The following is a 25,416-nucleotide window of genomic DNA, read 5'->3' as shown; positions in this document are numbered from 1 at the left end:
GTAATGTTAATAAACCTACTAGAAGTAGCAGTGTTTGATATTTGGTCTGTTTAATGTCACTGGTGCTGAGTGCTAAAGAGGCTCAGCAGGAGGCTCAGCATGGTACCCGGGACAGAGCAGTCGCTCTGGGTTCTGCCCCATGTGCAGGGACATCCCCAAGTGCTGGTCAGGAGTTGTGTACCTGCTTTCACAGCCTGAGGGGGAAAGAGCCCCCAAAGCCCTTTCTGCAACAGCTCTTTGCTCCTGACGGAGCTGCTGCAGCTGCCGGGACCTGTGGGAAGGGCTTTGGCTGTGGGCTGTGAGTAGCAATGCTGGGCAAGTGCCAGTGTGCAGTGTGCTCTGTGCCACCAGCTGAGGGCAAACCACAAGCAAAGCAGCAGTCAGAGTTACCAGAAACAGTTACTATTCAGACCTGTACAAATATAATCCTTTTGCCTGTATTAGTCGACACAGCAGCATGAATGTATTGCTGTTTTGTGTAACTTGGCAGTTGGGCTCTATGATGTGTTTTTAACAGTGTGGAGTGTGCAGGGCATCTGAAGTATATGTTAGAATACTTTTTCCCTGGTTTGTATTCATTTGCTCAATGTACCACGTGAAGTGTTTGTAGCCAGTGCCACAGTGAAGTGCTCTGTGAGGAGGGGACAGACTGCAGTGCGTGAGCCTCGAAGGACACAATGCAGCCAGCTCAGCAGATACTGCTACACGGAAACCTGTAGAAAAGTAAGTTTGGATTGGCTTTTACAGCAGTCAGGTAAGGTCTTACTCATGTCAGAATTGTTTCTGTTCAGGTTTTTTGAAAGACATTTACTGTTCTTCATAGTAGCCAAAGCTATCAAAGATCTTAACGAGCGAGATTCCTGTAATGCAGCCATTCTGTGGCCACTCCATCCATGTGGTGGGAGGGGACAGACACACAGCAGCCTGTATCTGGCTGGCATCAGGAACTGATCCACCCAGCACAAAAGCAATCCCAGCTGGGGATATGGTCTGAGCTAAAGAAGTTTGAAAATGCCCCAGATTGATTGTGCTGTGGTGAAATGAGGCAGGATCTGCGTTTATCCCTTGGCATGTGAATCCTTTCGCCCTGATGTGTGTCTTGTGCCCATCAGCTGCTGTTGAGAGGCTGCTGTGCGGGTGCTGCTGGCACAGCAGTGCTGCAGAGGGTCACTGCAGACCCCCCCTGGAAGAGGCAGATCGTGCAAGCCCACAGGTAATGTGTTATTAAAAATACTTCACTGTCTGTTTCACCACTGAATATTTATTTATAAAAAACATAGTAAATATTCAAACGTATTGGGAAGGTGATTGCATCACAGTACCATCTGTTCTCTGGCTCTCAGGTGCTCCTGCTTTACATGATCCATGCTCATGGGAGTCACACAAGGTGGACAACATTAAGCTCATGTGAAGAGGTCTGTCTTTTACTGAAGAACTCTAGGTACATTTCCCAAAATCAATTTTATTTGGTATTCAGTGTTTGCTGCTATGGCAAAAGTCCCTCAAGTTTGTTTTCATTTCAGTCTGTTTCCTGGCTGAAAGAACCAATGCTGGGGAACAATGCAAGAGCTCATTTTCCCCAACCCTTCCTCTATGGTTTTGCACGGTCATTGCAGGCTGAGCATGGGAAATGTATCCTGGCACTTGCACACCTGTGGCCACCTGCGAGTAAACCGACTCCAAGAGCAACCTCAGTCCATCCGCAGGCGCTGGGAACCATCATCCACACCGTGCTTTGTATTTCAAGTGACGTGAACATATGTGACTGTGAAGTCAGTGCCGAGATGGTTCTTTGCTGTGCACTTGTACGCGCCAGAGTCAGCGGGTCGGGGGTTCTGGATGAGCAACGTCCCCAGGGGCTGCAGCAGTTTGCTCCCGGCCGCTCGGCCGCGGTGGCCCGCAGACAGCACGGAGCGGTCGGGCAGCTGCCAGGTGATGTCTGGTTGGGGTATTCCCAGCGCAGCACAGTGCAGCCACACGGCTGCCCCAGGGGCCGTGCGCACAGCCCGCGGCGGCCTGGGAGCGATCCGCGGGGCGAGGGCTGCGATGGCCACGGGCACCGTCAGCGTGGCCTCTCCAGCGGCGTTGTGGGCCCTGCACACGTAGCTGCCCCTGTCCTGAGCAGAAGCCTCTCGTATAACCAATGTTCCGTTCTCCAGCAGCGTGTGTCTCCTGCCGACCTGCGGCCGCTCCAGCACCTGCCCCCCCGGCAGAGTCCACGCCGTGTGGGGTCTGGGGCTCCCGTCAGACAGGCAGTGAAGTGACAGCGGCTCCCCACTCGTGCCCTTCACCAGCCTCGTTGGGTGAGTAAGAATCCTGGGCTTCTGGGCAACCTCCAAAATGATCAGCTTTTCAATGTAGCCAACTTTATTCCTGGCAGCGCAGCGGTACTTGCCCGCCGTGTCTCTGTCCGTGCCGTAGATGGTGAGGGTACCGCTGCTTCCCGTGAGGAACCGGGAGGTGTTGATGCCGCTGGGAAACCACGTGCCGTTAGGCAGCATCCAGCTCACATCAGGTGGAGGATTTCCATCCACGGAACAATTCAGTGTGGTCGCTGTCCCAGGCTTTGCTATTATTTTTTCATTGAATGGATTTTTAAACGTGGGTCGCCTGAGCATCTCTGACACCTCCAGCTGCACCACCAACACACTCTCTCCCCCGTCGTTACGCGCCACGCAGGTAAAATCTGCCGTGTCAGAAGGCCGTATGTTCCGAATCTCGAGCGTCCCGTTCTTGTGCACCGTGATCCTGCTCCCGTAATACGGAGCTGTCAGGAAAATGTTGTCGGGCATGATCCACATGATCTGAGGGGGAGGGCTCCCTTCTGCCCTGCAGTCGATTTGCTTCTTTGAATGCCTCACTGCCGTCACTTTCATGATCGTTTTGTTCCCGTAGAAGCCATTTATGGTGGGTGGTTTCCCAATAACATCCAGTTTGTACAATTTAGTGTCGTCCCCCCCAGGATTGCGAGCGACACACATGTACTCGCCGGCATCCAACAGTCTGACGCGGCTGACCAAGAGAGAGCCATTGACGTGCAGGATGTGCCTGGCTGTTGACGACAAGACCACGTCACTGGAAGGCAACAACCAGAATATCTTTGGCTTGGGTTCTCCAACAGCTTCACAGTCCAGTAATGCTGTATCTCCAGCTTTCACTTTAACGTGTGCTTTGTGGTTGTGCTTTATCTGAGGGGCTGCCACGATGATGGTGACGTGTACCTTCATCTCGTCCCTTCCCAGCGTGTTTTGGGCGAGGCAGGTATAATCTCCTCCTTCTGCTACTCCAGCTTTGTTGAGGTAGAGTGTTCCATTGTCAAAGAGGACGTACCGGTGAGTGCTGTGCCCGCTGTGCCCCGCCAGCCTCACGCTGTTGAGCACCGTCCCATCAGGCAGGCTCCAGGAGATGTCTGGGGCAGGTGACCCAGAGGCCTTGCAGTCCACTTGGAAATCTTTACCGTATGGCACCAGTTTCTTGAAATCCTGTTTCTGGTCAATCTTGGCAGGTTTCATTGTGATGCCGACTTTCATCAGGATCAGGTCATCTCCAATTGTATTTCTTGCCACACACAAGTAGTCACCCGCGTCCTTCTCAGTAACTGCCTCAACCACCAAGGATCCGTTGGGGTAGACATGGATTCGACTTCCCATTCTGTTGTGGGGGAAGAAAGAGGAAAACAATTATGGAACAAGATGCTGCAGGTGAACGCTGAGCATAGAAAAGTGGCTGACAGCATTAACAGCATGGTATGACACACAAGTCCTCTCCAAAAGCACCGTGTCCACATCACCTGCGGACTCTGCAGTTACAGGCAGGGGTCTGCAGCTGTGGGTGTGCACATGCTCACTGCCTCTGTGTGGGCACACAGAGCTGCATGCCAGCACCTCTGCCTCACTGGAAACTGCTCTGTGACAGATGAGCCTGTTGAGCCTCACATCCCTCACCCCACCAGCCTCTGCCCCTCTCCCTCATGCTTCTCCTCGCAGACAGCCCATGGTGTTTGCCACCAGCCAGAGCTGCTGTGCATCATCCAGATCACCCCCTGGCACTGAGTGGCTCTTCTCCGGCTGCCTCTGACACAGCTGGGCCTGGACCTGGGTCCCCCTCCTCAGCTGGCTGTGAGTTCTGGTGGGCCTGTTCAGTGTCCTGAGCTGGGACTGTCTCTCCCAGAGCAGAGAGGAAGTGTTGCTGTGGGAGGGGACGTGGCGGGCAGATGCTCAAAGGCAGATTTGGCAGAGCCTACAGAAGCCTTTTCCTCCCGAGTCCTACTCTGCCCATCTCTCATTAATAAGCTCTCCTCCTATAAAATGAAAAATTCAGCCAGTGCATATTTAGCATTGGTTTCCTTAATGCAAACATGACTTGTCTCTGTTCCGGTAAGACCTCTTGATAGTAGCCACGGTAACCAGCCGTCCTCACAGACGTTTCACCACTGCTACATGTTTAGAAGTGAATGTAGTTCACAATGTATTGTTTCAGTGGTGTATCAGTCTCTTACACGAGCACCAGAGACAGGACAGTGTTTGAAGTTTCAAAGAGGTGGGAGGGGAGAAAGAAAAAAGACTTGTACCTGTGCCACTGGTCAACGACTGCCTTGGAGGGTAACCTCCAGATGATCCTGGGCTCGGGCTCCCCGCTCGCCGTGCAGTTCAGAAGCAACTTATCCCCAAACTCCATGTGAGTCATTTGTGGAGAGGCAGAGGTGATCTTTGGGAGCGTGTCTCTGTGCTGCACCACGAGGCTCACCACCCTCCGCTCCGAGCCCGTGGAGCTCGTGGCGATGCACTCGTAGGTGCCGCTGTCGGCTGGGGCGGCGTTGCTGAGCTGCAGGGTGCCGTTGGGGAACAGGAACAGCTTTGCATGTACGAGCTGCAGAGGCTTCACCACCGTGCCGTCAGACAGGGCCCAGTGGACGGTGGGCTGAGGGTCCCCCTGCGCGGTGCAGGGCAGCCTGAGGCTTTCCCCCATCATTCCTTCGAGGCGCTGTCTCTTCTCCTCCAGGATGGCGGGTGGTGCCGCGATGACCTGCAGTGTGACCTCCAGCCGCGCAGTGCCCGCGGGGTTCTCAGCCATGCACGTGTACAGGCCCCTGTCGTAAACAGTGGCCGCCTCGATAACCAAAGTGCCGTCTGGTTCCACACGGACCCCCTTAGCTCCTGCAGAAGACTCGGAGATGTGCGCTTTATTTGCCAGCACCCAGGAGACGGTGGGAGGAGGTCTGCCCTCAGCTTTGCACCTCAGCGCCACGGGCTGTCCGGAGTAGGCGGTGAGGAGCTGCCGCGGCGCCCCGGCGATGCGCGGCGGGTAAGCCACGACGGCCACGGTGACGAGCAGGCGCGCGGTGCCGTGCGCGTTGGCCGCGGTGCACAGGTACTGCCCGCGGTCCCGCAGTGCCGCCCGTGCGATGGAGAGCGTGCCGTTGGCAAACACCAGCCACCGCCCGTCCCCTCGGCCTCCCGCAGCACCGCGCCCTGCGGGAGCAAAGGCACAACAGCGCAGCATGTCAGAGCCACTTCTCAGTCCCCTACAGCCCTTTGCCTATCCTGCTCTGCTTTGCCCACGTAACCGTGACACTAGTGATGAGAGAGAGAAATAACCGTACTTTGCTAATACAGTGACAAAGCTTTAAAGCAAAACCAAACCTCTCAGTAGAGACAGAGTTTGGATGAAGCAGATGGCGCTTGGCAAATCCAGCCCCCTTCAGTGAGGCTGTGACTCAGCAATATTTGTGTGTAGCTCTGACTTGATGTGATGGCTTGTTATCCTTTTGCTTGTCTCATTGTTCTGAAATAGCAGGTAACGTGCAATAAATACTGAACTAGTCTCACTAGGCACAGGGTTATACTTAAACAGAGATCGTCTATTTCCTTGTTAAATGTTTTATCTAAAGAGCTGTTCCATCATCAGGAGTAAGAGACTCCAGCAAGTGCACTTGGCATTTTCCTTTCCACTGCTTCCAAGTCCATCTTGTCACTGCTGTTTCCTGGTACTCCCAAGTGCAGCACTGCTTGGGTTTGGCACACAGAACACCTGCCGAGTTACAAGACTCTGATGGGAAGGTAAAGTCTAGAGAGGTTTAGGTTTATCAGTCTTACCTGACGATAGCTTGGTCCACTGTATTGTTGGCCGGGGGTTGCCAGTAGCTTCACAAGGGATAAAAGCATCTGAATCAGCCAGCACAGTAAAAGCAGCTAATCTCCCTCCAGTTATTCTGGGCTTTGCAAAATGATTTCTGCCTAAAGAGTCCAAGGCTGTAGGATTGGTGGTGGGAGTTTCTTGATCTTGTTTCTTTCCAGCCCAACCCTTGGCAGAGCTGTCCTTGTCCCCTCCCCACAGAGGAGCCTGTGGTGTGTCAAACATGGTGGAGGTGCTGGGGGATGCATTGGTGGGGGTGCTGGGGGGTGTATCGGGGTGTGTGCTGGGGGATGCATTGGTGGGGGTGCTGGGGGGTGCATTGAAAGCTGTGCTGGTGGGTGTTGCTCTGCCTCTCCCCGTGGCTGCAGGAGGAGGCTGTAGCCAGAACTGGACTTGCCCCCTGGGAGCTGTGGCACCTGTGGCAGCTCCTACGGTGTGTGTTGGCGGCACAGCTGCTGCTGGGGCTGTTGTGGGCACATGTAGGGTGCAAGGGGCTGTGGGGTCTGCAGTGGCAGCAGGAGCCTCAGGCTCAGCTCGTGCTGGGGCTGTGAGCTGTGCTCTGGGATTTGCCTGGGTCACTCTGTCTGCCATTTCCAGGGGGGTTTCTTCACTCGCTGGGGCGGTGGCATTGCTTTGACAAGAAGGTTCTGCCCCAGACACTGCCCAGCCCGTGGTGGGGGGCACTGAGGGTTGGAGTGGGGCGGTGGGGCTGTGAGCAGCATGACTCCTGGGCAGCACTGTGGCCCAGGGGATACTGCTCTGTGGGGTGGTGATGGGGGGCTGTGGGGTGGCTGCAGGCGTGCTGGGGACCTGCAGTGCTGGTGTTGGTGTCATTGGCACCTCACGTGGGCTCTCAGAGACAGGCTCTGTGGGCGTGAGACACGGCGGCAGCGTGGAGGGCTGGGTGGTTGTGGCCACGTTCCCAGAGAAGATCGCTGCATGGCCTGCAGCCACACTTCCTGAAGTCGATGTTTTAGGGGGCCTCTTCCTCCTCTGACCTCTCTTTTTTCCCACTCTGAATATTTTACTTTTGGTGACTTTGGCATCAGTTTGAGGAGCAGTAAGTGGTGTAGCTGTTGGCTTCAAACTTGTTGCATCCATTTCTTTGGTTGCACTGGTGGTGGGATCAGAGGAGGGAGGCAGTTCTGCAGTGAGATCACCTTCTGACTCACCATCGCCATAATGAGTGGGTTTGTTTGAGGGCAAGAAATCACTGCTGTGATTCCCACCTGGTGAAATAGGCATGGAGTACAAAAGAGGTAAGTTGGACAGAGATAACGCTGCCCTAGTTTTAGGAAGCACAGTCAATACCTGTGTTGAAGGAAACGTCTCTGTCTGTTGTTGTGGAGGCTTCCTCAGAAATTCTTGTTGTGCACCACTTCCAAAGAGGTGTTCCCAGGTAATTTTTCCTCTTTGGGAATGTTTTGGTGATGTTCCAGGCTCGATGCTAGGTGAGACTGACTCAAGAGTAGAAGATGTCTCAGTGCTTATGGTCTGTGCAGTTTCTGTAGCAGCATGAGCCGCGTGGATTGCCATCGTTGGCAGCCTGATGCTAAAAGGCTGGATTCCACCCGTGTGTGTCTGCGATGGAGCACTGCTCTCTAAGGTCCATCGAGGAGCTCCTTGGCTGTCCTCTGCAGTGAAAGGCATGACTGCTGTGGCAGCTTTTTGCCTTGCAGCAGGGTCACCCTCCTCTTCCCTGGGGAATGCCGTGTTTGCATGCATACCCACTGGATGCTCTGATGGCAGAGTCATGGTTGAGGGGGGCAACAGAGGTGCTTCTGGGTGAAACGGGCTGGTGGAGCTGCTCAAATTATTTAGTGTTGGTAAATGTGGTACATGTCTCATATTCAGCTGAACATCTGCAGCTGTACTTCCTCTGACAGATCCTGGCCTCCCAAAATTGTATCTGTGCTCCTTTATGCTGGGAAAACGTCCCGGTCTAACAATTTGTCTCCTGCCAGAACTTTTCCTTTGTCCTCCATATCGCTGCTGGGCCTGGGGTCTGCGAGTTGTAGTGTCCTCAGTAAGCTGAACTTGCTGATGGTTAATGGTAGTTGATGCCAATGGTGGCTTTGGAGTTACTTGTTTCTGAGTACTATGAAAATAAATGTGACCAGATTCAGGACTTGGTTCACTGACTGTCACTACAGGTACCTGGTGACCTGTTGTGGTGGAAATCTCATCAAGAGACTCGTTAAAAACGTGCAGCTTGTCCACTGTGCTTTGGGAAGCTGCAGACATGCTGGTGTCTGTAACATCTGCCACAAGTCTCGTGGCAGCAGAATTCAACTGCTGGTTATCACTTTCCCCAGAATACACCAGCCCTTGCCCAGCAGGGAAGAGGGGAGATGTTGCTCTTCCTCCATTTGATAGAGTTGGTTGGTTTATTTCATTTGCTGATGGTTGACTTAAATCAGATCTTTCCCAAGAGTTTGTCATAGCAGGTTGTAGATATGTTTGTGGCCTTCTGCTGCCAGCTGACATAGACTGTGAAAAAGGAGAGGGTAGGGGAGTTACGGCCTCTGCTACCAGGGGAGAGGCTTTCCAAGCAGGACTGCTGCCCGCTGCTCTCTCAGGCCCTGCAGTTATCCCCCTTCCCATTGCTCTCCCTGCAGCAGACACAGAGGTGCTCTCTGCTACCGGTATCATGAACTCTTCTTCTGGAGATAGATCCCCAGATGCTTCTTCCTTCTCCCCAGGTACTTCAGAGAGCTTATGGACCTGAATGGGCGGTTTTGTTGTTGCAGCTTCTTGTTTTTCTGTTGATGTTGAGTTCCTCTTTGCTTTTTCCAGAAAGGCTGCCCAGTGCTGTGGATCAACCCTCCTGGCTGAGGAAGCAAACTGCCTTCTGTGTCCCCTAAACCTCCTGCTCCTTTTGTCCCCGAGGCGCCTGTACATTGCTTTCCTGGAGCCGTTCCTCCTGTGTACACTCTGTGCAACCTGCTTTTCTGCTGAGGCAGCAGATGCCTGATGAGCTGTCGAGGTAGCTGGAGGAGCTAAAGGATGTTTCTGTGTTGCAGCAGAGGCCAGCATTGCATTGCCAGAGCCATCACCCTCTTCCCATTCTCCTGCAGCTACAGGCTTTATCTTTGGAGTGGTTTTATCCTTTCCAACCAGCACTTGGAAAACCAGAAGATCAACACCATACTGATTGGCTGCAACACACCTGAAGTAGCCACTGTCTTGCTCTGTTACCCCTTGTATTCTCAGGGTACCATTGTCAAAAACACGTTTGTTTCCTGCAGACTGCTGAAGAACCACCTGATCAGGCAGCACCCAGCTGATGGCAGCGTCCGGAGCTGCAGTGGAGCTACAGGGCAGGTCGAGCGTGCTGCCAGCAAAGGCAGCGAGCTGAGCTCCATTCACAGTGCTGCGTGCCACGTCAGGATCCACCACGGTGATCCTGAACGTCAGGCTGTCTGCATCCTCGTCGTTGGTGCCGACACAGTGGTAAAGCCCCGAGTCAAAAGCGTCGGCCGTCCGTAAGGTGAATGTTCCCGACTGAAGCACCAGGATCCTTCCGTCCTCGCTGATGTGAGGAGCCCTGACTCTGCTCCCGTCAGCCAGCACCCACTCCACTGCAGGAGCCGGCTCCCCGGCTGCTTGGCACTCCAGTTCTATGCTCCCCCCAACTGTCACAGTGTGCTCCCGTTGTGTCTTGTTGTCCCTGGAGATGATGGCCCACTTACTTCTCACCTGGGGTTTAAAGTCAGCGCTGGGCAAAGTAATGTGAGCATCCGTGGAGTACTGGATGTGCAGCGAGCTGAGTGTGGTGGCCGTCCTGTCCAGCCGTAACGCCACTCTGCTCTGCATTAACCAGGCTGGTTGAGCTCTCAGTTCAGCCTCTACATTGGTAAAAAGTTCATCTTTTTCAGAGTAGACTTGCTTGTATTTGTAACTAACAAAAGGCATGTCAGTTGCTAGGACATTCCTTTCCAGCTTTAAGGGAGAATCGCTGTACAGTGCCAGTATGCTCCAGAGCTGCTGAATGTGTTCGTAGTCAACGCCACACACAAGAAATGCTGAGAAGGACGTTCTGAGGACTGTACTGTTGCCATCTTTGTCAAATGAGACGGGAAACGTTTCTTTAGGCTTTTGAATGTTGCAAACCAAGTCGCCTCGATTTCCTGCTTTGTCAGTCATGTTCAGAACCACGGATCCCAGAGGAGCTATGAAGTCCTTGGGAGACAGGGAGCTGAAATCCCCGTCATCTGGCACCGTGAGGTTTCTCAGCTTCAGAGAGTCGTGTATGGCTGGTTTGGTACAGGTTAAAGATGCAGAGGGAATATCCACTAAGCTCTTCCCATTGTGATTTTTGGGACTGGCACAAATTGGGCATTGCTGAGCACCAGAACTTCTGTCTTTTTTGCACTTTATAACATCTGAAAGGGAAAACCAAAAAAGCAGTAAGCTTTTGGGATGCAGTTTTTAGTGCTAAAAAGGCAGACTGCTACCAGCAAGTTGGTCTCTTGAATAAATCATTAACACAGTTTACCTTAAAGTGAAAACCTAAAGTAACCTAAGGAAAGCTGTGAGCTTTCAATGCTGAAGCACTGCTGCTGCTGCAGCTCAGAATGGTGCCCAGCTGTCCCCCGGGGCAGGGCAGGCTCACTGTGGGACATGGCCACAGCTCTGTCCTGAGACATGGGCTCCAGCAGTTTGGGGTGACACCGCACTATGGTGTGCAGCCTCTGCTCAGGGCAGCAACAGGGAAAGTCCCTGAGTCCCGTTCTTTCCTTACTTGTTGAAGGACTGAGTGCAATGTGTCCTTCACTCTCGTCAGTTGCACAGACATTAGCTTCTTTATTCCCTGTGGATTCTCTGGTCACAGAAGCTTTGGACTGGCCAGGGGAAAGGTTCCATTAAGGAAATTGGGAATGAGTTAAGACCACTAGAGTCATTTAATCTGAGGAATAAATGAATGAAGGAGAGTTACCTTGATCAGAAAATAAGATGCTGTAACACAACTGAAATGCACAAACAAAGCCTTCAGCTCACCTGGTCTCTCTTTTGCCCATTCAGCAAACCACTGCAGGCTGCAGTCACAGGACCACGGATTTCCATGAAGGTAAATGCTCTCCAGCTCAGACATGTAGGAAAGCATTTCTTGTGGCAGTGATGTCAGCCCATTGTCAGACAAATAGATGTGCTTCAGGAAGGATGTTTTAAATATTTGGCTGTAGCGCAGGGTGACAAAAGTGTCTGGATGGAGCTGCTGAAGTAAATTTCCTTCCAGGTGGACCAGCCTCAGTGATGTGAGTCCATAGAAAACGTTGGGATTTACAAATTCAATTTTATTGTGGTCCATATGCAGCCTCACCAAGCTCTTTAGACCGTAAAAAGCATCCTGCTCAAGTACCCTGACCTTGTTGTAACTCAGTTTTAAGACCTGTTGATGAAAAGGTAACAAGTGTCTAATATTAACCCATGTTATATTGTTGTGAGACACCTAACAACTTTTGATTGATGGTTACTGTGTGAAGTGGAAGGGCTTCAGCAGATGAGCAATGCTAGTAGGAGGGATTTTTAGATGCACTGTTAGTTGGAGAACAAAGATTCTTTGTTCTTCCAGCAGTGCCTTGGAGTGATGCATCTGCAGTCACCTTTGCAAAACGCAGTGAGTAACAGCAGTGCTTATTTCCCATTCAGAAAAAAGTACAGTTAAACCTGGTTTTGTTCCAGCCAGTGCCATGACTACAAAAATGCACACAACAGGATATTTTGTTTGGTGTTTAGCTGGCAGAAGTGTTCCCAGGTTCACGACCTGGGTCCTGTGAGACAGGGACTTTCCAAACCCCAACTCTCAGGAGCTGTTTTGTTGCTGACAGGTTAAAAGTCAAATTCATAACAACAAGATGACCAATTCTGGCAGTAGTGAAGGTGGCACCCAGGCCTCCATTGTTTTTGTTACTCTGACTATTGGAGTTGTTCTCTTACAGTCACAAATTCTGTGTTTGGGAAATGAAGGAGGGGAAGGAAATGTACAAAATCACAATAACATGAAAGTTTGCTCACTGTCTACAGCTGTGTCACTATCCTAATTGTTGATAAGGGAGGAAAAGCCTATGGGACTCCATAAAGCTGATTTTGTTCAGCCAGTTGTGAGGAGTTAAGGGGCAAGCTTTCAGGCACGGAGCTCCCCTTGGTGAGGGTCAGTGAAACCTGAAGGTCTGTAAGCTCCAAAGCTCCAAGTTTGCCTTTCCCTCCCACCCTGTCCTGCAATCCTCTAAAACCAGCAGCTGAGCCAATACCCTGTTTTCTCTCTGAACCATTCAGGTCTCTCCATCTCAGTTCATCACAGCTACAACATGATTACTTCTCTGTAGCAGTCAGTAACAGCTCTAGATGGAAATGTAACTGGAGAATAACTGAACGCATCCAATTAGGTGTGAATGGTTACAAAGTACTTATCCAAAGTACACATCTAAAGTACCTCTCTATGCATGAGTATCTCCATGGCAGGGGGGTAACACACAGTTACTGACTTTTACACTATAAATACAAGTAGTAAATAGGTAATATTTGAGTTAAAAACAAAACAGGCATCAAGTACTACATTCTAAAAGCCCACAAAGAATTAGAAAACCAAGGACCATTAAGCTTTTTTGAGCATTAAAATGTTTGTATGTCATATGCTCAGGGTCTGTTTGGTAGGAGCCTGTTTTGATGAAGGATGGAGAGGGGCAGGACTGTACTGTCCTGGAGGGAAAGGGACACCTGGATGGAAAACAACCCTCAAAGAAGAAAAAAACCCTCCATAATAACTAAAGACGAGGTTCCTGCCACAGATGCAGTACTTGGAGCTCTGTAGCTGTTCATGTGAAAAGAGTTTCAACTGCAGTTGCCCATTAAGATATTGACAGGTTTATCACACTCTTTAACCTGTACCTGGAAGCCCACCTGGGAAGGGAAGACATTTCCCATCAGAATACTGGATCTGGAAGGCCCTCATCTTCCACGTGGATACAGTAAGAAACAAGAAACCTGAGTGCCCCAGGCCACTGGTCTGCTTCCATTTGTCAGTAACACTGCAGGTTGTTTGAAAGTCATAATAAAAATGAAGATTAGGTTGTTTATTCTTACCTGTAATGAATATAAATCCCTGAACACCTTCTCAGGGATTGTATTTATCTCATTGCTGTGCAGCATCAGTAACTCCAGCTTCTCCAGGCCAGAAAAATCCGTGTCCGTCAGTTTAAGCAAACTGTTGTAGCTGTAAAAACATTTCACCCCAGACCTGCCTTTAGTCAGACAGCTAAACTTCACAGGTTTTACAACAAACCAGCCCAACCAAGGATCAGTCAAATATTGATGACTGGTCTTGTCATTTGATGGTGTGACAAAGGGCAGTTGCTGGGAACTGCGTTAGTGAGCCTGGGCATTAAACTGTTGTTTTGAACCACCCACAAAACTGAACCATTGTGGAGGTTGAAATATTCAGACACGTTTTGTTTGGTTGTTTTTTCCCCATAAACTTGATAGATAAAAGCCTAGATGCCAGCACTGTGATTGTGTGACATTCTTAAGTCACAGCACAGTCTCTGATGCACATACTATGGTTTTCTAGCCCACTGTCTGAGCTCTGAACTCTCTTTCCCGAGAAAGAATTGTCTCTATTTCAGACTCCTCCTGAATTCCACATTGCAGATGCAAAGTGTCTGGGTAATAGAGAAGAATTAATTTAAGCTTAATACTTTTTGGTGTTCTTAGACACTCTGTGCTACATCCCCAAGCTCTCCCCTCGGTGGTCTGGGGCTTTGCTGGCTGCGACTGCAGCCACTTTGGAATAACGCAGAGCATGAACCTCTCAAGATTTGTTGCTTGCTTTGGTTATTTTTTTAGCCTTAATTCTGGAAACCCTTAGTTACTGCTTTGCAAAGTGTGAGATGGCTCAGAGTCTGACAGTTCAACGTACCCCAGGTTGATGCGCTGCACGCCCGGAGGGATGCGCGGCGGGACGGCCGTGAAGTAGCGGAAGGTGCAGTGCATCTCGGCGGGGCCGTAGCAGGCGCAGAGCCGCGGACAGGCGATGCCACCGGGCACGGCGACCAGGCAGAGGGCCAGCAGTGGCCCCAGTGCCCTCATCCCGCGGGCGGCCGCTACTCCGCCATCCCCCGCGGCAGAGGCCAGCGGGCACATTCCTGCGAGGAGAACAAAAACGCACAAGGCTTTGCGGTGACACCCGCGTCGAGCTGCTCCGTTCTAAGCGATAAGCACACGAAGAATTTGGTAGCGTGAAAGAGGAAACCCACCCCCAAAGCACCCTCAGAGCTCGTGGTTTTCCCCTCAGCGTCATCATGAGCAATGTTTGCCATGTTAAAGAAAGAGCCTCACAGGGTGCGTGTCCCGGCGCGAGGTGCCCGCTCGCTGCTGCTTCGGGTGCCGGCGGGAGCGAGGGGGCGAGCGGCCGTCCCGCCGCGGCTCCGGCGCTGCAGCGCTCGGGGCTCTGCCAGCGGTTCATCTGCGGCGCGAACACGTCAGCTCCTTTCTTGCCAGTAATTATCCCAAGATAAATTAACTAATTCAAAAGCCCGCGCGCGGAGCCGCCGTGCGGCTGGAGCGGCTCCACAACGCCGGCTCCGCAGCCCCCGCCCCGCAGCCCCGGCCCCGCAGCCCCCGCCCCCGCAACGCCGGCTCCGCAGCCCCGGCTCCGCAACCCCGGCTCCGCAGCCCCCGCCCCGCAGCCCCGGCTCCGCAGCCCCGGCCCCGCAGCCCCGGCCCCGCAGCCCCCGCCCCGCAGCCCCGGCCCCGCAACCCCGGCCCCGCAGCCCCCGCCCCGCAGCCCCGGCCCCGCAGCCCCGGCCCCGCAGCCCCCGCCCCGCAGCCCCGGCCCCGCAGCCCCGGCTCCGCAACCCCGGCCCCGCAACCCCGGCCCCGCAGCCCCGGCGCAGCTCCCCCCGCCCAGCACCGGCCCCGCAGCCCCTGCCCGGCACCTGAGCGAGGGCGCCGGGCAGAGTCCCCTCGGCCCCTCCTCCCGGGCGCCGCCGCGCTGCTGGGGGGCTCGACTCGGCCCGGCCCGTCTCGGCTGGAGGGGGAAGAGCGGTGCGAGCCCGGGGCTGCCCCTGCCCCGCGCCCCCGGAGTCTCCGGTGCCGCGGCGGGAGCGGGATGCAGTACTCGCAGCCCTTGTGAGTGACAGACCTGCCCACGTTTGCCGTCGGTTTCCTGCCCACACCACGGCCCGTGACTTTTCCTGATTTTTTTGTGTCCAGAACACTTGGGAAAAGGTAACTGTGAGAACGAGATGTTACAGGTGTCAGTGGCCATGGGGAGTGTTACTTTGTGAGTCTGGTTAGGGTCATTAGCAATTTTTCTTAAGATAAAAAATGAAAGACGTAATGAGAAGCAAAATATGAACAATTTAATGAAGTCTTGTATATGAACTCAAAGTTGCTTTAATCTCTTTGTGTGCATGTGGGTATATTACTGCAGTGGCTGACAGAAATGATTCTCTACGTCGTGTCTTGGACTAGTTTGATGACTAAACATCCTATTAGGAGTTTCTCTGCAAATGTAGCTGTAGCAGGAAGGTACAAACAATTTCTAAAGCTTCAAAAGTATCTTTTAAAGTTTCTGAAGTTGCTCAGGTGAATTCAAACAATGAGGTGATATAAATCCATCAAGTGATTGCGTGTGAGGAACATCACCATGATGATCTGTACTTAAAAATGAACACATTCTGAAGCTGTGAAATGTAACACAGTCCATGGGAAGTTCGGGAAGCTGGTAGCAATGTGACTTTATGACTGTGCCAGATAGAGCTTCAGCTGAGGATCTCCTGGAAGATGCTCGTTATCATCTCCGTGGTGGCCTCCGTGAAACTTGTCGGTGGTCTTGGATTCACAATGGGAGCTTGTGTCAAGAAATGCTGACTCACTGGTGCTACCTGGCTCCTTGGGTCTCAGGAAGAATATAACAAAGCCTCAGCTGAACACGGGCACTAAATTACATGCTGACATTTTTAGGTGCTACCCTGAGGACAAGGGAACACTCTGATCACACTGTTCCTGCTTCTACTGAACTCTGTTCCCCTGTGTGATAGAGTTCTGCAGGGCTATTTGCTAGGCATATAATGACAGTCCAAAGGGGCAAAGGATGAATTGCTTTTGAGAGTAATTATTTTTTCCTAGGATGTTTCTGGGGTCAAGGCTTCTGCAGTGACACATTCCAACGTTGTGTTTCCGAGTAAGCAGGAGGTAAAAGACATTTTGTATTGATTTGTACCAGTGTCATTTGTGGTAGAGAAGGGACTGAAGTTTCTCCTGGGAACATTTTCCAGAAACATATACTTGAAAATCTGCATTAAAACATAAAAAACCCAGTCCCACAAAGCTTTAAAGGTACAATATACCTGGTCAAAGTTTTAAAAACCATATTAATCTAGGGATACACTATGTGTATTGTAATTAAACCCCAGCTCATACTACACTTCTGAGAAACGGGGTATTAAATTACAACGAATACAGAGTTCTCCCTGCAGAAGGTTGCTGAAGAACATGTGGAATATTTTACATTATAATGTGGTTGTGATTTAATGGGGCTGCCTTATGGAAAATACAATGGTTGTACAAACCCATGCTGATCTCTCTTGTTTTGCTGGTAAATTCTGGCACATGTCTGATCCTAAAAGACGCTGCTTTAGATGGAATTCATTACTGGGGAGAATCAAGGAGCTTTTTGTTAAGCTGGACTATGTTTTGTCAAGCAAGTGTGGTCGAGTGTAAGCTCAGCAGTGCCAAGAAGAGGAAGGCTGAATGAAGAAAGTACAAATGATACACACCAAAAATGGAACTCAATGGCATTTTGGTTTTTAGCAGCTCAGCTCCTACTACACATGTATGTGACATAACCTCACTTTGTAGAAGCGAGGGAGAAAGGCAGCGTTGCCCTACGACTCATTGGTATTGCTTGTGTGCTTTTTGAAGTGGATGTAACTCTCAGTAGGTGGGTTGTGTGTTGGTGTAAAACTCATAGTTTCAAGCTTCAATACTGAGACCTTCACAGACTTTTCAAGTGCACACACCAGTCCACCCTGTGTTAGGCTCAGAGTTTGGTGCTCTTATTTTGCTTTTCAGTTTCTTTATTTACTTTTTAATGAGCATCTTTCTCCCTCAGCACAAACAAGTCGGTACAAAATGACACAGACTTTAGGGAAAGAACTCACAGAGAGCAAGTGATGTGTGGAAGGAAGGATTCTTGGAAAATGGGAATAGTCTTACATTTCAAGTCTTCATCTCTAGTGGCCAACTAAGTTTGCAAGGCAGATGCCAGTATGCCTGGTGTGGCAGCAGCAGCAACCAGTGCAGGGGAGCTGCGTGTGGTTTGTGCACACCAGAGGCTTCTGAGTCTCTAGGTGTATGATCAGCTTCCTTCAAATTGTGATGGGGCTGAATCCCAAAGCTGAGATCTCCAAGGAAATAGTGAGAGATCCCTGTATTTACAGGAGTAAAACAATTACATTAAGAGAGGTCAGTTTTAAAGAACACCACACTGATGTGTTTTATGCCTCAGTGTCAGCAAAAGAGTGGTGGCTTGTTGCAATTCCAATCTGAATGATATACCTGAATTATGTTTGCTTTTTAATTCCTTCTCCCATTGCAGGTGCTGGCCACTCCCTCCCATGTTCCACTGTTTCCTTGTGAGCCTGGTCTGGCTGTTTTGCAGACCAATACTCCAGATGCCTCAGTTCCTCTCATACAACTTTCTCACTCCTCCTCATTTTATTCCTCCTTACACAATCTCTTCTCTCCATATTATGCCAGTTCTCCTTAAAGGCCCTTTCCAAAATGTTTTCATGTTCTTTCTCTTCAAAGCTTCTTGCTGGCCAAATTCTTTTGATGTCTTCTGTGCCAATTCACTGTGTGGTACCAGATCATGTGTCCTGTTGTGTCAGAGTTGGATTGTCTTACTGTTTCCTTAAATAGGGAATTAATAACAAACAAAGCAAAAGATTAAAGTTTGTGATAAAGCAGCATGTCTTCATCTCTTATCTGTGCAGGAATATGTTGTTTTGAACTCATGTTGGAAAAAGAAAGCTAACAGAAAGGTTGGAGATCCAAACTTATCCAAGGATTTAGTTCAGTATGAAGGGTGCTTCACTCTACACAAGGCTGCTCACTGTCTCATTTGTCTTTAATAGTCAGAAGGAGTGGGAATCTGTCAAAGCCAACCACATGATACATGCCCAGGGCTGGACTGAGGTGTAAGTAAGCTCCTGTACTTTTGTACTGTTTTCCCTTGACAAAGGTATGGCTCCTGCCATAGTGTCTGCGCAGACATGTGACTTGGTGCAGTTGCATCTGCCAGAGTTTCTGAAGCCTGAAGGAGCAGCTCTGAGACAACAACCCAGCCCACATTTTCAGCAGCAAGTACTGCTACATCTGGAAAGAAGTCCCTGTTGTTTCCTGGCTCTCTGGAGCAGATCCTGTGTACACCCATACCTTCTCCATGCACAACGCAGGGAGCACTGAGTCTGAGTCCAGGGATGAGGCTGTAAGCACAAAATTCCACATCACTTTCAGTTAAATATTTCTAGTTTCTCAGCTTGTCTTGACTTAACTTTACACATTCTGAATTAAATCTTAACTATCTGAGTCTTCTAGGCAGAGCTGAGCATTCTGACAGTGCTCAACACTCAACAACAGAACCAGAGTGGCATTTTACATTGCAGTGTGGTATTTCCAATGTACTCAGCTTCTGAAGCTGAGTGCTTAAGAAATTAAATAAACCGTGCTTGAGTGAGTATGCAGAAAATTCTGCTGTAATAAGCAATATATTTCAGTTCTTATACATTAAGCAGAGTTTATGTTAACTTACACAGTAAGTCACACATCTCCAGGCAGTTTCTGAAGCAAATGTGTCAGGTTTTAGGTGTGATCACAGTGCCTCCAGTGCAACACAGACCTCAGAACAAGGGCTGATCCCTGTCAGTGATGCTGTGGGGTCTCACCAGCCCTGCACCACTCTGCCTCCATTTCAGCAGCCACTGCCTGGGCCAGTCCTGGGCCACCCCCATCCTCATCCTTGCCCTTGCCTGCTGGTTGCCAGCCCAGTCCAACCTGCTGCAGTGCCCACCCATGGAGCAGGGGTCTGTGTCTGCCCTTCTGTCCCCTCCCGTCCCGTTCCATCCTGCCGTGTCCCATTCTGAGCGGCAGCCCTGTGGCCACAGAGCTCTGCGCTCCAGGTTTCTTTTGTTCTTCCTCTGTACCCTCTGACCATTGAGCATCTCAGATGGCAATTCATCTTTTCTGGTGGGATGGGCTGTTACTGATCTCTGCTCTGGGTCTGAGCAGCCAGGGACTCCCACTGGCTGCTGCTTTTGAACTCGACTCGGCTCAGATGACATGGGGCCCGATAAATCATCCACAGCATTGGCAGCCACATCAAAAGCTCCTCCTGGTGCATTTAACACAGGCATGCAGATAATAGCCTATTTAGTTGAGAAAGGTCTATTTTTTCTTGCCTTATGGAAAGCTGTAACATCTTTCTCTTTCACTTGGGTAGTTGTTAGTGATGGGCACAAAGATAGAAATCATCTGTCACTCAAATTTAGAGGAAAAACTTGTTTAAAACCGTGTGCCTGGGGAAAATCTGTTATCCTCATTACTGGAGTGTATCTTCAAACAGGGTAATTACACGTTTGATCTACAATGACATGTACTATTGGTAGTTCCTGCCCTCTCGGTGAGATCTTTAATCTCCTTTCAGACCGCCTTGCAAGCAGAGGTGTTCACCTGGGAATCTGCTCAAGCAGCAGATGAGCTGAAGCCCAGGTACTCCTGTTCAAGTAGTATTGCAGCTGTAGTCTGGGTGTTCTCAGTGTTCACCTCAAACATTGTCTAGAGCATTTCTTAACAGCTTTAATTTCAAAAGCAGCATTGAAATAGGATTTGTAAGGTCTCTGTTGCTTTCTGTAGGTGTATTGTGAGGACACTTAATCTGGCAGATCGTTGTACATTATGAATTTACCTGCATCGGACAGAGCAGTGACTTTGCTGGTTATTGGTGTTACTGAGGGCACCAGGATGATAGAATTGTTTTAAGTTTGAAGAAGCAGCTGTAATATCTTGTTGTCTTGCTCTGGAAAGGCCTATTTTAGCAGTGCAGTGTAAACAAGCTACTTAGGATGAATGCAAAATGAGGTCTAGCATCTTGGGAAACTTTAGGGGCCTTGGCCCTAAGAGAGAGGGTGACAGCTATGCTGATACAAAAAGGTTAGTCAGATTCAGTGAATGTAGATCAATGCATGTAGATTTGCCTTAGTACATAGCCACATAAGGACTCTTCAAGTCAATTCAAAGTCAATCTGGATCATGCTGGTGTCTGGCTCTGTATATGGCCCTTACAGTTCTTGCAGTCTGTGTCGGTTGCCAGTGTGGTGGTCCATTGCACTGCACCTTTAGTACCTTTGAACAGGAACTACAGCCAGGCTGCTGTCAAACACACTTCTGTGGGCTCAGCATTGCCAGTGCAGGTCACTGTCAGGGCAGTGTAAGGGACAGCCCTGATAAAATGCTCATATGAACAATGGGCTTTGTTTTGAAGGTACTGCAGTGAGCTGGAGTCTGTACCAGTGACAACATGCCTGCATGCCACTCCTTGTGCTGATTCACGGGTTGGATAACCTGCAGTCTTGCTAGTTGGGAATTGTGCTCCTTTTATCTAGGGACTACCTCATGCACTTTGGAGAATTTCATGTGTCCTGATAGGAACTGAGCATACTGGGCATGATGTGGCTTCAGAGCTGTGAGTTTTCCCAGATAAACCTTTCCTTCGAGTTCTTTGCCTGATTAGATTCCTACTCTCAACTTCTGCCAGAACCCACTGGGGTATCCTCATTCTCTTTGGCATACTTTGGGGTACACTTGTATCCTTTGCTTGTGATGAACTAAGGATTTGTCATCTCTTGCAGGTTACTCTGCACATGGCCTTTAATTGATCTTTTAAATAGTTGAAATAAACAAACAGAGCAGACCCCCCCAGAAAAACCACCCCACTCCACCCCAACCAGCCAAAGCCCCTACTATCTGCCCAAATGAACAAAGAGATCCCTCTGGGTAGAAGATGCAAGGCATGGTTGGTTATTTCCAAGGAACAGGTGAGAGTATGTTTCCGTGTTATGTTTTATTTCCCAGTTACAATCAAATAAACCATTTGAAAGTGGAAGCCCTTGCAGCCATGTGTGCTGGCTTTGCAGGCCTCAGCTGCAGCTGTTCTGCACAGCTGACAGCTTTTGCTCTGGGATTTTCAATTAGCCAGAGAACTTCATTGTTTTCAGCTGTTAGAAGGGCGAGTCACACTGTGCCTAATGTTACACAGACAAACCTATGGGGACTATTTAAAGGTGTCCAGAGGTGCAGACCTTTTCTCTGGCAAGATCTGATGTTCTGTTCAATAGTTATGAAGCTTCTGATTGAAAGGCATCAGTAGCAGGCCATGAGATGTCTTGCAAATGTAGGTATTTCTATGGAGATGTTTCTAAGTCAAGGTTAATACCAGAAAATCAGAGGTTTTTCTGCATTAGAATATGGGAAAGAAGAAGATGCCTGCTTAAGGTAAGAAAGTCTGAGCACCCTACCAGGCTGTGCTTGCTCACAGTAGAGCATGTAGGAATGGTTTTAGCTAACACAAATTGTTTTGCTTGCTGGGCTTGCCCTGGTTGGTTGTGTAAAATCAAAAAATACACTTTCCTGTATAAGTTTAACTCATGTTAGAAAGCTTTGCTGCTTGTTTGTATCACCAGAATGACTTTCCTCCAATTCCATGAATCCAAAGTGCAATTGGATACATCCAAAGCAGACTTGTGTTTGTCATAACCAGGCAATACTGTTTTGGTGGCTGCTGTTGTCTAAGCCAGGTGTGCAGGGGGAATTTGCCCCATGGATACCCCCAGCACTGACTCCTGTGGTTGCTTATTGGGGTCAGGGGAAGCAAAGGAGGAAACACCATCTTACTCAGCTCTTTAAGAATAGCTTCCTGGTCCTGAGCTCAGTGAATGAGGTTGAGCATCCTTCAGCAGCTCTAGATGGAACAAGAAGACTTTGTATTGGCATGTAGGTAAGACAAGAAGGAGCTGGTGCAGGACAGTATTTCCTCGTTGGTTTCCTAAGTGACTGCTATTATGTTTCATTTGTTTTGGAAACATGCTGTATATTTCAGACTTAACTGTATTTTTCTGTTGGTGTAAGAAACATCAGTCGGTTTGAACGACCTTTCCATTACTGAATGTAATATTCTCTCTCCAAGGAGGAATGTTGCAAACTGTTCCAAAACAGTTTTCTTCCATAAAACCTCCTATAGGATATTAGACCACTGTGCTGAAAGTCAAGAAACCTGATGCTTTCATAGAATAAGCCTAAGTGTGGTTTATCCTCTGTTTCACTCCTGTTTCTTGTCTCCCTATTGCTGTCACACCACCCTTACTGCAAATATCTGTGTCGGGCCAGCCCTGGCTCTGGCTGGCTGCAGGGAGAGCTGGGGCAGCTCCTTGGGGGGCAAGGCAGGGTAAGTGCAGCTCTCTTTGCCTGCAGCTCCAGCCTGGCTGCTGGGAACACTGCTGCAGGTGAGGTGCCTGGGCTGAATGGCCCTTCCATGGGCAGGAGATGCTGCAGGGTCCTCCAGGATGCCTGGGACAGCAAGTAGAAATCATCTGGTGAGGAGTCAGGCTGTGGGATTTTGGATCCCTTGCATTCAGCCCAGCAGAGTCTGGTTTTATTTATTAGCTTTCTATTAGGGATGTGGGATAGACCGAGCATTTGGAAGTAACTCGACAGCCACTAAAATAAATGATCTTTTCTGTTTATTCCTTGGCTTATCCTCAGAAAATTAAATGGTGATGCATTAAGAATCTAAGACTTAGACTTTGTCTTACCAAGCCTTTGATTGAATACACTTCAAACAAAGCATGACTTCCTATTTTTTTGCTGCACTAGATAAAAATGATGACTTTAAAGACACTGGCTATTTTTAACACTGTGTATGAATTGGAACAGTCTAAATGTGACTTTTTTTGCTGACTAAACCCCTAGGTAGTTTGTCATTCAGTCAATAGCTAAACTGTATTTGCTGATCTGACAGGGATAAATTTCAGATGGCCCATATGGCACTTTTAAGGGAATGTCTTCATTCCCAGTGCAGCCTGTGGGCCATAAGCTTACTGAGGAACTCTTGGTTCTGGGAGCCTGGATCACCCATGGAGCGAGGACGGGCAGGGCTTTGGTCTGATGGCAGAGTGTCTGGTGGGATGTGATGGGCTGAGGGGAAGGATTGGGAGTGGGAACTCACAGGGGAGAGGAAGGAAGATGGTCCACCCTGTGAGCATCTGCCAGTGGCACATAGGTGCCTCTTTTGACACAGGGAGGAAGGGCTTGGGTTGTGTGTGTAAAAGGCTGTGAAGATGATGGAGGGTGAATTTAGAACTAGGTTAAACTGTCTCTTCAAGAGCAGGAGCTGGATGCAGAACAGTAACAAGCAAAAAGTGCAATAGCTGCACAATACCATACTTGCTCAGTGGCTTTTTTAACTTTCCCAGAAATGTTGAACTGGATGTTCCTGGGCTTGGCTCCCTCCTGTCTGCTCAGCACTGCTCTGTCCTGAGGTCTGGCATGTCCAAAGGCCCCCTGCCTCTGCAGCAGGGAAGTGGTGCTGGCAGCCACCTCTGTGCTGTGGCCTGGGCATGCAGGCTTGGGGGGACTGCAGCCGAGTGCCTGGCGAGCAGGGCAGCATCTTGGCACGTTCTCCTGGCTTCAGTGCTGCCACTGGCCAACTTGCTGGATTGTGGTTTGGTGATACAGGTTAACTAATGAGTGTATGTCTGTGTTAAGAAATTGCAAGTGCTTGTAAATGGCATTGTCAAGTGTCCAAAATGAAAAAGCTGTTAACTTTCTGATGGTTTTGTTCCTCTTTGGCATGTTAATTGTGCCTCAAATTCTCAACCCTGAGAAACAGGGACTGTAAGGTCAGTTAATATGTGAAACAAGGGTTAGATCATATGTGCAAGGGTCTGCTTCAAAAGCACTCACACTGCAAGAAGGGTGTGTGACAGGTCAGTGTGGGTCCTCAGATGCACATGGTGTGTGGAGGGGATGAAGAGGATGCCCACACATCTGAGCTCGGTGCAGTCTGGCAAAAAACAGCACAACTGCTGTCCCAGTGTCTGCAGGCAACTGGAGGAGTCAGCAACTGCCTGGTAACCCATTGTGCTTTGTATTGCAAAGCCTTAGCCATAGGCACAACAGTTAGTCCCTGTGCAGCAACAGAAGTACAAACTGCACTTCACCCTGTCCCAGTGACAGTCATCAGCAAAAGCTTTAGGAGTAGGAATGCCATTGTTTTACTTCCAAATTAAATGCACTCTGCTATTGTCCTTTCCCCTCCTTGGTAAGCATCTCATAAAGGTAAATGTAGGTTTTAATTACTACTTTCTTTTGTTTCTAAGCCTTCTGTGGCAAAACTCATTTTTAAAAGAATAAATTAGATGTTGGAGGTTACAGATTCTGTAATCTAGGTGGAGTCTTGCTTTTAAAAGCTTTTTTAGCACCCTATTTTAAATCTGATGAGCAGCTTTCAGTTCTGAAACAAGCTGTACTGTGATCTTCCCTATGTCCTGCTCAAGGCTTCAGTGCTGATGCCAGCCAGGGGGAGACTTTGATGAGGCTTTTCTGTGAGAAGGGTGTGTGGGCTTGTCATTTCTGTAAGATCTTCCCCATGTATCTCAGGCTTTCTGTTTGCTCCTGAAGATGAAGCAGTGCCCATCTATGACTTGGTGGTGGTTGCCAGATGCCAGGGGCAGTGTCCCTGGCACTGCTGCTGGCAGGAGCTGTCTGCTGCAGCCCAGACCCACTATGGGCACAGAGCCTGTGTGCCACCAAATGCTTGGCAGCAACTGCTGCCAGTGAGCAGACCTGTGCTGCCCTTTGCTTCCACTGTGGGCTTGCCTGAGCTCCCAGTGAGCTGCTCTGCCACTCAGAGGCTTTGAAAGACCCAGCTTGGCTTCAAAACCTGTACCAGCACAGTTTTGTATGAGCTTTTTAATCAGCATGGTTGAATCTTGGCTGATGAGTTGCTGTTTACTGCTGCTCTCCTTTGGATCCATAGCAGAGCCTCTCAACTGTTAGCTGGCTTCTCTCTCCTTCCATCCTCCTGGCAGCAGAGGAAGGACCATGCCAAGGGCTGCTCTCACTCCACAGGTCTGTGCTTCCCATCACTGGTGAACTGCAGCGTGAGGGCCATCAGAGCCTGACCTTTTGAATGACTGAAACAAGTCACTGTAAATACTTAGA

General features: G+C 49.7%; 1 protein-coding gene across 1 annotated transcript; it reads right to left on the bottom strand.

Annotated features, from left to right (window-relative positions):
* Window positions 1–1,742: 1,742 nt before the first annotated feature.
* Window positions 1,743–18,012, bottom strand: IGSF10 (immunoglobulin superfamily member 10). Its single transcript, XM_062005299.1, has 10 exons — window positions 18,005–18,012; window positions 15,072–15,367; window positions 14,054–14,279; window positions 13,222–13,351; window positions 11,137–11,527; window positions 7,764–10,520; window positions 6,981–7,259; window positions 6,096–6,497; window positions 4,571–5,471; window positions 1,743–3,651 (listed from the first exon to the last, which is right to left on the bottom strand). Exons 1-10 carry the CDS (start codon window positions 18,010–18,012, stop codon window positions 1,743–1,745), a joined length of 7,299 nt encoding a protein of 2,432 aa, XP_061861283.1.
* Window positions 18,013–25,416: the final 7,404 nt, after the last annotated feature.

This window comes from Colius striatus, chromosome 12 (genome assembly GCF_028858725.1).
Source record: "Colius striatus isolate bColStr4 chromosome 12, bColStr4.1.hap1, whole genome shotgun sequence".
Taxonomy (NCBI): Eukaryota; Metazoa; Chordata; class Aves; order Coliiformes; family Coliidae; genus Colius; species Colius striatus.
The sequence above is the reverse complement of the archived record's forward strand: the minus strand, read 5'-3'. Positions and strand labels throughout refer to the sequence as shown.